Source organism: Delphinapterus leucas, chromosome 12 (assembly GCF_059928025.1).
Source record: "Delphinapterus leucas isolate spDelLeu-1000000601 "Yukka" chromosome 12, BTC_Dleu_Yukka2, whole genome shotgun sequence".
Lineage (NCBI taxonomy): Eukaryota > Metazoa > Chordata > Mammalia > Artiodactyla > Monodontidae > Delphinapterus > Delphinapterus leucas.
In genome coordinates, this window is record NC_143140.1 from 93,875,679 (window position 1) to 93,889,912 (window position 14,234).

Below are 14,234 nucleotides of genomic sequence, written 5' to 3' on the forward strand. Positions count from 1 at the left end.
GCCTTCATTCATGCATCATCTAATACTTGGTAAACTCCAATAACCACGCAACCTGAAATGGCTAAAATTAATAATAAACAGTACATGTGCTCTTATAGTAAAGAACTCCCTGTCAAACATTTTAGGAGCATAAGCAAGTCATTTTGCTTCCCTGGGCCCCACTTTCTCATCTATGAAATGGACAGTTAGATGAAGCAATGGTTACACCTTCTAGAGGTACTATGGCTCTCAGGCAATGTTGTCAATGACCTGATATCAGAGCTTTCTCGGGGGTGAGGGTCTGGCAGACGCTGAGCCCTGAAACCATTCTAGGCCATGCGCAAAGAAATCTGTGCAAGACATCCAAGTTGCCTTTAGAAACCCCCAAAATCATCCTTGTCAGAGTCCAAGGTCTAGCCGTCTCAGCTGCTGCAATGCTGATACACTGTAAAAACATTTAAGCTGTAATTCATAAACTGATTCCAAATCTGATCAAACAACCTGGCTTCTCTGGTGGTTAGAGTTGACCAAATGCTGAGTTCTAGATCAGAGAGTCAAGTCAAATTTAAAAGCAAGTGTGAAACACTAAGCCTCTCCCTAAAAGCCTTTTTGACAAAGATGATACTGTTTCAACCTTAAAGTAAGTACTGTTACTTTCCTGTTAATATCACTAGATTTTGAAAGTAAACAAAAATTTTCAAAGTCTCTGTGTATATTTTAAAATATAAATTTCACAGAAAGAGTTTAAAAATAACCACGATTCTTTTTACAAAATGAGTTATCTTTTTCATTAGTCCAAACAGAGGACTACATACATATCCCTGTTAAGTACTTTATATGTCCTACTTCTCAACCTCAAATGACTGACAAACCTGCCTCCTAATTTTCACAATTTTTGGTGAGTGCTTCTTGGTCTATAATCTGCTCTGACTATACAAACGAATAGACAGGCTTCTTTGGGAAATGATGGAAGGTAGCCGGGCAGGAACATGGAATTTACTGGACTGAAGCACTGGTCAGTCAGTCACTGATTCGATCCCCCACTAGGTGGAGGCACCATGAGGCCAGGGCTGCTCCATCTTATATTTTTTGGACCTACAATGCCCAGAAAAGAGCTGCACACATAGGAGGTTCTCAGTAAACACTTGCAGAGTGAATTAGTTGTTCGGTTTTCAGCATGATTCTCAGGTTTTGTTCTCAGGGTTTTTCCTCCCTAGCAGTAGGATGGGGAGAGTAACACATGTCTACCTGGATTTTCACAAGTATCAACTGCAAGCATCTGCAAAGAACAGAGCGCTGTTATCAGTGCTGGGCATCTTTATCAGACCTTCTGCCCAGCCCCCAGCACAGGCACCTGGGTCAGACAAAGTGCTCACTGACCACATGCTGACAGACTACATTTCTTCCTCGTCGGCTTGACCTTCTGCATAGTTGATGGTTCATTTATAGTTTTATTTTGTATACAGAAATTTTATTTTCACATTGAAGCAACATCGTTTCTAAGCAACACTTGGTTCCTATTATATATTTTTTTGAGGCGCTTCCACAACCCGGTTCTCCTTGCCGAACCAGAACACCAGAGGTGAGTATATTGTGCCGAGAGGACTCCTGACCCCACGGCTTTGCCAGTGTTTATGCCCCTCTTCTTAAACGACTCCGCGACTCTACTGCCTCGCCTTGACAAGGACAATAAGTGGAAGGAGACAAGGCGCTGAATAATAAACTTGGCATTCCCATGAATAAAGACATGCTAGGTATAAAGGTGAATACTCTCCTGAGTTTCTATTCTTGTCCACTTTCGTTTTTTGAGTGCCTGAGACCCAGGAAAATGACTTATCTCAATGAACTTATGCTTCATCTCTGTCAGCATGAGGTTTAAAGCAAGCCCTCCTCCACAATTTAATGAATAGCTGCATTTGTTTGAAAGATATGTTTTACCCTCAGAAACCTAAACTAGTTCTTAAAATTCTGATTTAGTGATATCATAACAGAAACTTTTAAAACAAGTAATTCCCTGTTGCTTTCATGTCTATTCCTGAGCTTTCCCTAAAGCCCTCTTAATTGTTGCAGAACCCATGCCTGTATCTAATATCATGGCAGCCAGGACAAAGAAACTCAAGATGAAAAATGTGACATTGTTCCAATTGATTTGACTTCGTTCGAAAAAAACACATCAAAACCTCCATAGGTGCCAGCCTTGTGGCACAGGCGAGAGCAATGTCAAAAGAAATCTCTAGGCTGTGTCATCACCTCCCACCCCCTCCCCCCAAACCCCACAATGTCTTTTTCTTTTTTTTTTTTTACTTAAACATGCTTCACAGTTAGGTCATCTATAGATTCAACCATGTACTCTGGACAGTGGGATGAAGAGAATAAGATGTGATTGTTGAAATACAAAACGCATTAGAGAGCCGTCCACAGATGACTTGGAAACCTGAACGTGACATGATGCAGGACCCGAGGAAAGGACACTATTTTCAGGGTCCTCTGGCTTTCGGGACGAATCTACATCAAACCCCGAGCTGCAGAGATACTGCCTCAGGCACTTTACTACTGAGCACCGTTTCAGACTGGTCCAAGTAAATTGTGTTGCTGCCTTTTTTTAAAAAAGAAAAAATCCCTTTTTGTCAATTCTACACTGATTTCAAATACACGAACAATCTACACTACATGGTAGTATTTGTGTGGCTCTGGGTCAAAAGGCAAAACAAACCCGATCAACACCAGCCTAGGGTGGGGCTAGGCAGGTTCTGTACTTGGGACTTCTGAGGTGCCACAGCGAGCGACACGGGCTGAAAAGCCCTCCCCACCCGGAGCACCCCTGTGGGCACCCAGGGTGACTACCCCAAACCCTGCGCAGAGCGTGTAACAAAATTAGTTAGAAATTCAATGGGGGCAAAGTTTAGTCCCTGTTGAGGACCCGAGGACCGGTCCAGTTATCAGTAAGTCCCAACAATAACGTTCGGTTTTAGGAAAACCGGACCAGCTTTCAACTTTAACTCCCTGACATGGATCTCAGGGTGACCGTGCATGTGACAATAGGAAAGGGCTCGGGATGGATGGCCCCAAGACCCGCAGCATCCTCCAGGGCGCGGCGGGGACCTGGGTACTTGCGCGCTCAGAGGCTAGGGCATTTACCTCGAGTCGGCTAAGACTGGAGCTCTTGGAGCGCGACTTCTTGCGCAGGTACACGGAGAAGAACCTGCGCACGGTGAACTTCTTCATGCTCAGCTCCATCGCCCGGCGCCCAGCCGCGAGGAGCCGCAGGGCCGGAGGACGCGCATCCCCGGCGCATCCCAGGCGCGCGGGGTTAGGTCCGTCTGCGGGCGCGAGCGGTCGGGAAGCCCGGCGCAGCGGCCATCGGCACGGGGCGCGGGCTGCGGGCACAAAGGGCAGGCCGAGCCGGCCACGGCGGCCGGGGGCCCAGCGCTCCCTCCTCCTCCTCCTCCTCCTCCTCCTCCTCCTCCTCCTCCTCCTCCTCCTCCTCCTGCTGCTGCCTGCGAGGACCAGCCCCGGGCAGCCCCGCCCCACCCCGTCCCCAGCCACTACTACCAATCAGCACCTGCCGCCCCGCCCGGCCCTCCGCCACTACCGCCAATCAGAGTCCGCCGCCCCAGGCTCTCCCTCCCCCTCCCTCTCCCCCTCCTCCTCCTCCTCCTCCTCCTCAGGCCCAGGGAGGAGCCGGCCCCCGCCACTACCGCCAATCAGAGCCCGCCGGCGCGCCCAGCCACGCCCACCTCCTCCTTCTCAGCCACTACCACCAATCAGCGCCCACCGCCCTACAGCCCCAGGCTCTCACTTCTCCTCCCCACCCCCCCCCCCCCGCCTGCAAGTACTCGCTCTCTCCGGCTCTGCCCCGCCCACCACCCCTCCGCCAATCAGCGCCCTCAGAGGCGCATGCCTGATGAGCCCGAGGAGGACTGCTGCGCCGCGCGGGGCGGGCGGTGAGACAGCTCAGCTGCGCCTGTCGCTTGCTCTCTGTTCTACTTCGTTGGCCTGTTGGGCTTTTTTCTAGCTTGGGGTGTCATGTTTTCTTTCCTTAAAGCACCCATATACAGACTTTGGAATCATGCTCTTCTGTGCCGTACAAAACTTTAATTGCTGATTAGCAAACACTTCTAGAACCTGGAACAAAAGGGTGGAGGGGTGCACCATGAGCCTGCACATGTGCGCTCTGCACCTCTCCTCGCCCCTTGGCCCCTGCGGCCCTCTTCTTGAGCCCGTCCCCGCGGCCCGGGCGCCCGGCCTGGGGGTCCGCCAGTCCTTGCCCGGGTGATGAAAGGATCCCCACGCAGCCCTGGACGCCGGCAGCCAGCTGGGGAAGCCTCCCAGGGCAGTGTTTGGAGAACAAAGACACATCCGTTCTCCATGACCTCCGACTCCATGTATAGAAAATTATCCAAACGGATGATTATCAGGGCCCAAACACAGAGTGTCCTGAGTCAGGGCTCTCAGAAACCAGCTGCAGGGCTGCAGGGGATTTGCCTTAAAGGGGAACACCCTTTGTTTTTCTTTTTTTCCTAGAAATGCTCACCAGAGGGCTGTAGGCAGTTCCAGATTTGTGAGCTTAGGACTCGGTGCAGCCTTTTGTTTTCCTCTTGTGCACTGTACACGTATTTTTATGTTTAAAACAGGGCCAAACAATCTCATTAGCATACTGCCACCAGCCCCTGAAAAGTCCAGAAGCGTTCTTGCACCCGCTGCTGTGTGCCAAGTACCGCTTTGCTAGGCAGATTGTGAAAAATCTACATGTCACATCATCCCTTGGCTTAATCAAAGGTCGCATTAATACTTGTGTCAGGCTATCTTTGCTGAAGTGTGTAAAGGCAGCGGATGCTCCCAGATAAGAACTGGTCAGTTCGTGCTGCATCTGGGTCAAGAGGTGAGGTCAGATAGTCTCCCCGGGGTTCAGTGGTGGTAAAAGCACAGTTTGGCATCACGACGCTGGCACTGGCACTTCCTTGCTTGATGAGCTTCAGCACACTTGCATGTTCTGTGTTCCCACTGTGCATCCCCAAGATGAAAATATGCCCCAAACCGGTTCCTGCTTCCCGCAAGGATTCTTCTGCTGGAGGGCCATTATCCCTACGCTGGGAATGAGCTTCTTGCCACCCTGGGTCTCCCGCCACCACCACTCAGGTATCCCAGCTCTAAGCAAACAAAGACACACCAGGGCTGTGCCACGTTGCTTCTCTGGAAAAGACAGCAGCTGACGGACATCAGACATCGGGCTGGTCACCTGATCCAAGAATGAGGAAGAAGCCGGCTGTGAGTACATGGTACAACTAGTCAGAGACAGGAGTATGGTTTGTCAATGATGCTAGCTCAGGGGCACCCTGCTCAGAGCAATAGCCTTGGGGCAGGCTTGCGTTTTACCAACAAGAGCATTTTGAGACTTCCCTGGTGGTCCAGTGGTTAAGACTCCACACTCCCAATGCAGGGGGCCTGGGTTTGATCCCTGGTCAGGGAACTAGATCCCGCATGCCGCAACTAAGAGCCCATATGCTGCAACGAAGACTCGGTGCGGCCAAATAAGTAAATAAATAATTTTTTTTTTTTTTTAAAGAGCATTTTGACCTGGTGTAACAGGACTGGGAAGGCAGGGTCTTATGGGACATCCACGATCCCTCACAGCTGAGTGCTACAAAATGGCTCTACTGAACTTGGACATCTCAAAAGAAAAGAAAAAGCAGCTTCCATATTTCAACTGAGAAATTCATTTCATTGCTAGAACAAGTCTGTTTGCCCTTCTGCCAGTAAAACAGAGGTATATCAAAGGCTCTGGCAATCATTTACCACCAAACCCTCCAGACCACCAAATCTGGGGTAGGTATCAGGGCCCACTTTAACTTGGGTCCAAATGATCCCTAGCAAATTTTGGGAAAGAAAAAGTGAGCTTAATAAAGGCTGGGCTGGTGCCCAGATGATGGGGTGGGGAAGCTTGGAGAGAAGACCAAAAGCTCAGCAGACACCTGATCATCTTGAGTTTCTCCCTGACTTAAGCACGATCGGTCTGGGACTGAATTCCATGGCTAATGCTGCTTCCAAGAGAGGACCAGACTGGCTGGTGTGCATTCGATTCAGTTGAACACACGATGATGAAGCTCCTCTGAGCACCTGGCCCAGTTCTTGGCCCAGGGGAAACGGACGTGATTATGGCACGGCTCCTGACCTCCAGAAGTTCACGGCCGTGTGTTAGAGAAGGGAAGTGAATAGACAAATCGGATGCAGGTTTTACATAATGTGAAAGAAACATGTAAGAAAATGCTACAAGAACAGAGATAAATGAGGAGCGAATCCTAACTGGAGAAGCCGAGGAGGCGGCATTTGGGGTGAGCTCCGCGGACAAGGACGCGGGTCCTGGACAGACAGAGGGGACGCGGTCCCCAGCTGCGGAAGAACAAGATTATTGAGAACTTGGAACAAACAGAATTTCATGATTGATGAACGGAAAGTAAAGTTCCAACCAAGTCCCCGATACACAAGAGGTTAATGATTTCAGAATTCCAAGGATGATAACCGACAGCCTTCCAAAGCCCTGGAGCTGCCCCTTCTCTGAGAACACAGGACGCCCTGGGCAGGAAGGGGAGGGAGGCTTTCGTCAGCAAGGTGACTGGCAAAATCTGTGCCATTCCACCTCCCCTTCCCTCCACCCAAAGGACTTTCCGGGGTTGGGGGGATGCCCCCACCTTTATTTCAAGCCCCACCATGACAGCTGTGATGTGCTGGGGCCTGGCTTCTAAAGGAGGGAGCAGGGCGGCCATGGCCCTGGGGAGGCACCAGGAGGGACTGCTCACGGAGTGGCCTGCGTTCCCAGGGCTTGTGGGGAAAAGGATATACCAATGTCTCCGACAGATGAGACGTGGCTGTGCAGGAGACGGGCACGTTTGGAGGTCCATGAGGCCCTGCCCGGCACCAGGCCCAAGGCTGAGGGAAGAATTCTAAGTAACCCCCCAAATGAAAGGCGCTGTCCTGTAAGTGGGCTGCAGCTGGGGAGGGAGGGCACGGGGGGAGGGTCTCCAGCCACAATAACCTCGCAAGAAGACGAGACAGCTGACCTTGAGAGAAGGGGTCAGCTGGTCCAGGAGCAGTCTAAGTACGTCTTCATCTCTCCTCTCCTCCCGCTCTGACCCTGAAAAGGATGCTGCAGGCTTCCAGGGTGATGGAAATTCAAGCTGGGCAAAGAGAATGTCTGAGTTTGATCAGTCCTAGGACTGGAAACACTAACTTCCTGATCAAGTTTAAAACCTAAAGTGAACGCAGTTGTCTCTCGTTCAAGAAAGGGAAGGAAAGCCGTCGAAATTGCCAGTGTCCTTTCACTGTCCACTCTTCCGACAAAGAGTGGAAGGTGTGTGATGATCCAAGCACAAGCCAGGTTTGTGCAACAAACCAGTTACGATGGAAGTGGTCAGTGCGGAGTCGAGAATGCCGTCCAGGGTTGCAACCTGGAGATTCAAATTTAACCCTCAAGGGCCACAGAGGTCAGACGCCCAGCCACGCAGGGTGGGGTGGCAGGGAAGGGAAAGAGCACAGCCAGCCCTGACACAGGCCTGTGGACCTAATTCACTTTCCATGTAACCAAAAACAACAACGAAAACTCAAGTTGAGAACTTAAAGTGGTCTCAGCTGGTTCTGAGCCCAGGTGCCCAGCAGAAACACACAGAAATGCTCTCTAGAGAAATCCACATTAAACCTAGGATTCAAAGAATTCCTCGCACACAGTTACCAGGAGCACAAGCTCACAGCCACTGAACGCACAGTTCACAAGGACACGGGGTATCGGCAAAGCCAGCAAGACAACCGACTACAGAATCAGACGCGTGGACTTCAGCTGCTGGACTTAGCGACGTCGAATGGAAAATTATCAAATCTAACATGTTTTAAGGAAATAAAAGGAAGAAATGAAAATGCGACGAATGAACAAGAGACGGTAAAAATGAATAAAATACTTCTGGAAATGAAACGATGTAGTCCTGGACACGGACCAGATGTAGCTGAACGTAAATGTCCTCTTTGTTAAAGAGCAAATACGATATAGCTGTGGCTCGGGGAGCGATATCTAAAAATGTACAGTGGTAAGAAGCATCGCATCGTGGAACGTACGTCAGAAAGTGAAACATCTTGAATTAAATTTCTACCCACTGTTCCGATTATGACTTCACCTTTGCCAAAATCCTCTGAGCCTTTAGAACTGGGGGTGACTTTGTCAAGGGGACATTTGGCAATGTCTGGAGACGTTTTGGGTTGTCACAACTGGGGGTGACAGGAAGGATGCTGCTGGCATCTAGTGGGCAGAGTCCAGGGGTGCTGACGAATCTCCACAGTGCACAGGACATGCCCACCAAGAACGATCCCATCCAAAACGCGTCAGCGCTGAGGTCCAGAAAGCCCACACTGTGTGATGAAGGGGGAGCGGGGGAGGGGAGGGGGGAGGGGAGAAACCTGTCTACTTTCCCCTCAAGGTTGTCACCTACAAAACTGGCAACTCCACACAGTAAACCAGTATGAGGAAGTGCTCTGTAAATTGTAAAGTGCTCAACAAAGATGCTACTTGTTAAAATCCTGGAGTTTCACACAGAAAAACCAATGACACGCCTGGGAAAGGAGTAGATCCCCCTTTTCTAGAATTTTAACCTGAACGCTCTCTCCGTTAAACTCTATTGTCCTGTGCAGGGCACGGCCAGTCACCCCACCGCCTGAACCAGAAGATGAGAAATAGCCACTCTGTCACTCCTTCATTCCATATGTGTAACGACCCAGACTTGTGACACTTTCTAAGTAGCGTTCCTGTCTCCCTTCCTTCCAGCCCGCATCAGTAACCATTGGTGCAGGAATATAGTAACTCCTGGCTCAGTGCTGCCCCCACCCCCGACCCGCCCCGGCAACCCGTCTGCAATCCCACTACCAAAGCAATCTGTTTAGAAGCAAACAGCACGCCATAGCTCCAGCATCTGCAGGAATGAAGTGCAACCCCAGAGCCAGGAGGCCGTGTTCTCCTCCATCACGGCGCCCTCCCCTCCTGGGCCCGCTGCACGGACACCTGTGTCAACAGGAACGTCCAGCCTCCACTGCGCTGTGGCCACTGCCTGGACGTCCTTCCCACCCGCTTTCCCACCTTCTTCAAGATTCACTATTGTTGCTGGGAAGCCTAATGGAATCCCTGCACCCGCAGGCTGTGCTAGGGAGTCCTCCCCTGGGGTCCTTGTTTTACTTACTACGTTGGGTTACGACTCCTGGCTTCTGCGTGTCTCTTACACACCTGGAAGCACTCGGGATGGCCACTGTCTAGAGCAAGCACTCCGTGCGTGCTGGCTTAAAGGGATTCTGTGGTGACTGTTATCAGGGATTTGTTGGTTATGAAGATCTGGGCCTACATTATTATTCCATCTCCGTAACACACTGGGAACTCCATGAAACAGACACAGTGAACCCCATCTTATGAGGTGGAGAAACTGAGGCCCAGGGAGGTGAACCAACCGTCTAAACTGACACAACAAGAGAAGAATTCAGACAAGGTCTGCATATCCAGGACCTCACAGATTCACAGTGTATCAAGCAATAGTGGCTGGGCACCAAAAGAAAGCACTAGAAGGGGTGGCAACCAAGGGGTGACAGGCTGGGGTCCTCATTTCCCTAGACAACTGCACTTGCCCAGGAAATGCCCCTGGGGCCAAGGGTCTGCCATCAGAGCATCTCACAGACAGAAGTCCGGGTGGCAGCCGCCAGCGGCTCCATTATGGCCTTGGGGACAGGCAGCGTGAGTGCCTCTGGGAGCAGAAAGCCTAGGTTTCCTTGTGAAAACTTAGTTTACTCAGGATGCAGCGGAGGGACGCCAAGGTGAGGCGTCTGACTACGCGTCCGTGCCGCGGTAGGACACTTGAAAACATTAATGCCGGTGCTCTCACTTGGTCTTTTCTAATTATCAGTGTTTTAAAGGGGGGAGGGGCAAAACCCCACAGTCTGTCGGCGGGAGGCGACAGCATCCGTAGGACTTCCGGGTTTGAGCTTCACTATTGTTTACATATTGTTACAGGTTGGGTTGTGTCCCCTCTAAAAGCACGTTAGAACCCTGACCCCCAGGACCTCAGAATGTGGCCTTATTTGAAAATAGGGTCATTGCAGACACAGTAAGATGAGGTCACGCTGGAGTGGGGCGGGCTTAATCCAGTGAGACTGGTGTCCTTGTACGAAGGCCACATGAAGGCGGACAGTGGAGGAGGCTACGTGCACGGAGGCAGAGAAGGGGGGGATGCAGGCGTGGCCAGAAGCTAGAAGAGGCAGGAAAGATTCCCTACAGGTTTCAGAGGACCAGCGGCCCCCCGATGCCTTGATCTTGGACTTGTGGCCTTCAGAGGACCAGCGGCCCCCCGATGCCTTGATCTTGGACTTGTGGCCTTCAGAGGACCAGCGGCCCCCCGATGCCTTGATCTTGGACTTGTGGCCTTCAGAGGACCAGCGGCCCCCCGATGCCTTGATCTTGGACTTGTGGCCTTCAGAGGACCAGCGGCCCCCTGATGCCTTGATCTTGGACTTGTGGCCTTCAGAACGATGAGACGATACAGTTCTGTTGTTTGAAGCCACCCTGTTGGTGGGGCTTTGTGCTGGCAGCCCTTTGCTGTGGAGACGAACACACTCCTCATCCCACAAATGTGCAGTGAACCTTCATGACAAAGATGGTCAGTAGGAAGGCTCACGACTGAACGGAGAATCTGGAATAACAGTATGTGAGGAAACTGACCCGTGAATAGAGACATAAGGGCTTTTTCTTGCCAACCTGGGCCTATACATAAATGAGAGAGGAACTTTAAAAGGAAGGGAGTTAGCCGGAAAGAGGAAACAGGTTACAACTATAGCAGGAAGGATTTTTGCAACTTAAAAAGAAAAAAAAAAAAAGACCTCTTATAATAGAAAAGTCTCTCAAGACCTGGAATTGGGTACAAAGGAGAATGTGAAATCCTTGCCAGAATTTTTTTTAGCAGGAAATGTTCATCTTTTAAAAAATATTTCATAGACATCTACAGCCTTTCAGGCACTAGATATTTATTTTAGGGATGGGAACTAGATAAGCACATTAAAAAATACTCAGGGACACTAAAAACAAAACCATAGGGGCTTAGGCTCCATGGCGTGTAGTGTCCTGTGGTCCATCCCTCATCATCCCATGAGAAGGCCACAGGATCAGGCTGGGGCAGGGTGAGGGCATTCTTGGCAATACAGCGGGTTACGTATGTAGAGGCAGATTTCCTGAGATACGTAAAACAAAGGGAAAATCCTCTCTCTTTTTTTTAAAGCACGGAGGAGCCAATAGTAAGTGGGGGAAAACAAACTTAGACAAAGGATGAGCATGAGAAGATGTTCTCCAAAGGTAAGCAGCATTCTGAGCAACATTTGTCCTGTAGCCAGTGTCAATCCCTGTGATCGAGACCCAGGTCTTATCAGGCTCTGGGGAATGGGCGGGTTGGGGGAGAACTGGAGAAAGCCTGGGGCCCATGCGCAGGGTAGGAGGGCAGGTCAGACCCACCCTGAAAGTCAGGACCCTGGTGGGGCAGAGCCTAAGGTAGGCTGGGAAATTCTCTCCCTGCAGGAGGAGAGCTGCTTACGCAGGTGTGAGCACTGGAAAGAGAAAGAGATTCTCCTTTGATGTTTCTGTGACTCCTCTTCATGCTAGTGGAGGCCAAAATTCACACCCTGAAAAACTCCAAGCCACATATTTACTTTTTTTTTCCGTTTTCTTTTTTGCGGTACGCGGGCCTCTCACTGCTGTGGCCTCTCCCGTTGCGGAGCACAGGCTCCAGATGCTCAGGCTCAGCGGCCATGGCTCACGGGCCCAGCCGCTCCGCGGCACGTGGGATCTTCCCGGACCAGGGCACGAACCCGTGTCCCCTGCATCGGCAGGCGGACTCCCAACCACTTCGCCACCAGGGAAGCCCAACTTTTTAAACATCCCAGCTTATAGCAGCCCAAGGACCACATGGAAGCAAATGTCAGTACTCTGGAGGGGTCTCAAAGTTTAACCACAGAGAAAATTATCAGGAATATGGGCTCACGATCATGAATTGCTAAATACACGAGGAGGTAAGCCACCGGGAGCAAACAGTGAGTAGAAACAGCAAGTTGCAGAATCAGATGTGTGAAGACTGCAGAGGCTGAAACTTTCGTATAAATAATATAAAATACATTTGCTTAATATGTTTAAAGACCAAAAAGGGGGCCTGAAGACATTACAAGGAAATTAGAGGTTATAAAATGGTCCAGCAGATTTGTAAACAAAAGTAGAACTTTAAAAATAAAATCGTGGGCTTCCCTGGTGGCGCAGTGGTTGAGAGTCCACCTGTTGATGCAGGGGACACGGGTTCGTGCCCCGGTCCGGGAGGATCCCACGTGCCGCGGAGCGGCTGGGCCCATGAGCCATGGCCGCTGAGCCTGCACGTCCGGAGCCTGTGCTCCGCAACGGGAGAGGCCACAGCAGTGAGAGGCCCGCGTACCGCAAAAGATAATAATAGTAATAAATAAATAAATAAAATCGTAATGATGTAAATTTAAAAATAGGTAGATTAAACAGCACTTTAGACAAAGTCCAAGGAAGAGCTGATAAAGGAAAAGTTAGATCTGCTGAAAATGGACAGAATGCAAACCAGAAAGACACTTCCAGATCAAGAAGCTGAGGAAGTTCACTACCAATGAAAACATATGGGGAGAGCTAAACGCTCATGGACTGCATAAGAAGAAATAAAAATCAAGTTAGAAATGAAACCTTGATTGAAAAAACAGCATATGCATAAGGAGGGTGATCAGAGTTACAATCTTCTAACGTCCTTGTATTTTTTCTGGAAGTCAATAAAGATGCAGATTACTTTTAGACTAAGTTAAATGTACATGCTAAAATTTCTAGAGCAACCAATGAAAAAGCAGAAATTCACTGTGTACAGCTGTCCATTGGTGTCCATGGGGAACTGGTTCCAAGACCCCCTCGGACACCAAAGTCTGCAGATGGTCAACCCCTTATATAAAACGCTGTCGTACCATCGGTGGATCCAAGGTTGGTTGAATCCATAGATGCTGAACTTGCAGATATGGGAGAGCTGACTGGAATTCTTAAATTAATAGAGACAAAAGTATAGAGCAAGAAAATATTCCAGAAGTGGACAAGAAAGAAGGGAAAAAAGAAATTCAGAAAAAGGAGGATAAGTGGAAAACACAAGCTGTTGGGAGTGGCAACCACCCGGGGCAAGCGTGTCTCTGCATTCGTCATCCATTCATGCCGGGCGTGTGAGGAACATATTGCACACTGAGCATTCTTAACCCATTTCTCAGGCTTGTGTTTGCAGCGAGCAACTTTGCAGGATGAGGTAACATTTTCCTCCAGGACAAAGAACAGGCTTGCTTACCCCTTACTATAAACACAAGGTCGCCAAGCTCAGTGTTCCTCGACTGGGATGCAGGTTCACTGTGAGCATAGCATCCATCTGCTTCCCCTTCACTGCACCTTGAGTGGTGGGGGGCAAAGGAAACCAATGCAAATATGGTACTCATGTCACTAGACTGGTAAGGTCCCTTCTCTCTGATCCTGGAAGCTTATGTCTTCTTGCAACACCCATAAAACAGGAACATGCTAATTGTTAGTTTGAAAGTAAGGCAAAGTCAGATCCTAGACCTTACACAAACTAACAGCATAGGAACAAATAAAAATATATCAAAAATTACAATCAGTGTGAGTGGGCTAAACTCTCCAGTTCAAAGACAAACAGTGCCAAACTGGCTTAAAATGAATTTAGTTATAGAGACACTTCTAAAATAAGAGACACAGAAGATCTGAAATAAAAGAATGGAAAAGATGTATCGTGCAAATACTAATGAGAGGAGAGTTGATGAAGCAATATAAATGCAATACGAATTACACAACAAGCATTTGAAGATATAAAAACCTCACTACATATTGATCAAGTTTAACTTCACCAGGAAGATAACAATGTTTCCAAACTCGCATGCCCCAGATAATAAAGTTTCAAAATATATTAATCAAAAATTGACAGAATCAAGAGGAGAAACTGACAAATCCATTATCGTTTGGGGAAATATCCAACACATCTCGCAATAAATGATAAATCAAGCAGAGGAACAAAAACCAGTAAATATTTGAATAATTAACAATACATTTAAGAAAGCTGACATAAAGAATATGTATATATATCCAACCACTTTCGACTGTGCATTCTTTCCAAGTTCATATGAAATAGTCACAAAAAGTTGACCAT

General features: G+C 49.1%; 1 protein-coding gene across 8 annotated transcripts in view; it reads right to left on the reverse strand.

Moving 5' to 3' along the window:
- Window positions 1-14,234, reverse strand: part of RPS6KA2 (ribosomal protein S6 kinase A2) — a 348,783-nt gene that overhangs the window by 159,348 nt on the left and 175,201 nt on the right. For 2 of the 8 annotated variants that reach the window (XR_016395277.1, XM_022560944.3), the window contains exon 1: window positions 3,118-3,399. The exons of 3 other annotated variants lie outside the window; for them this stretch is intronic. Coding sequence is in view for 4 of the 5 variants with exons in the window: in XM_022560944.3 (XP_022416652.1) it covers window positions 3,118-3,216 (99 nt within the window). In the remaining variant the exon portion in view is untranslated. Of the gene's footprint in view, window positions 1-3,117; window positions 3,408-14,234 lie in introns of those variants that run through there. 3 more of the 8 variants (XM_089922246.1, XM_022560974.3, XM_089922247.1) reach the window with 3 other exon arrangements.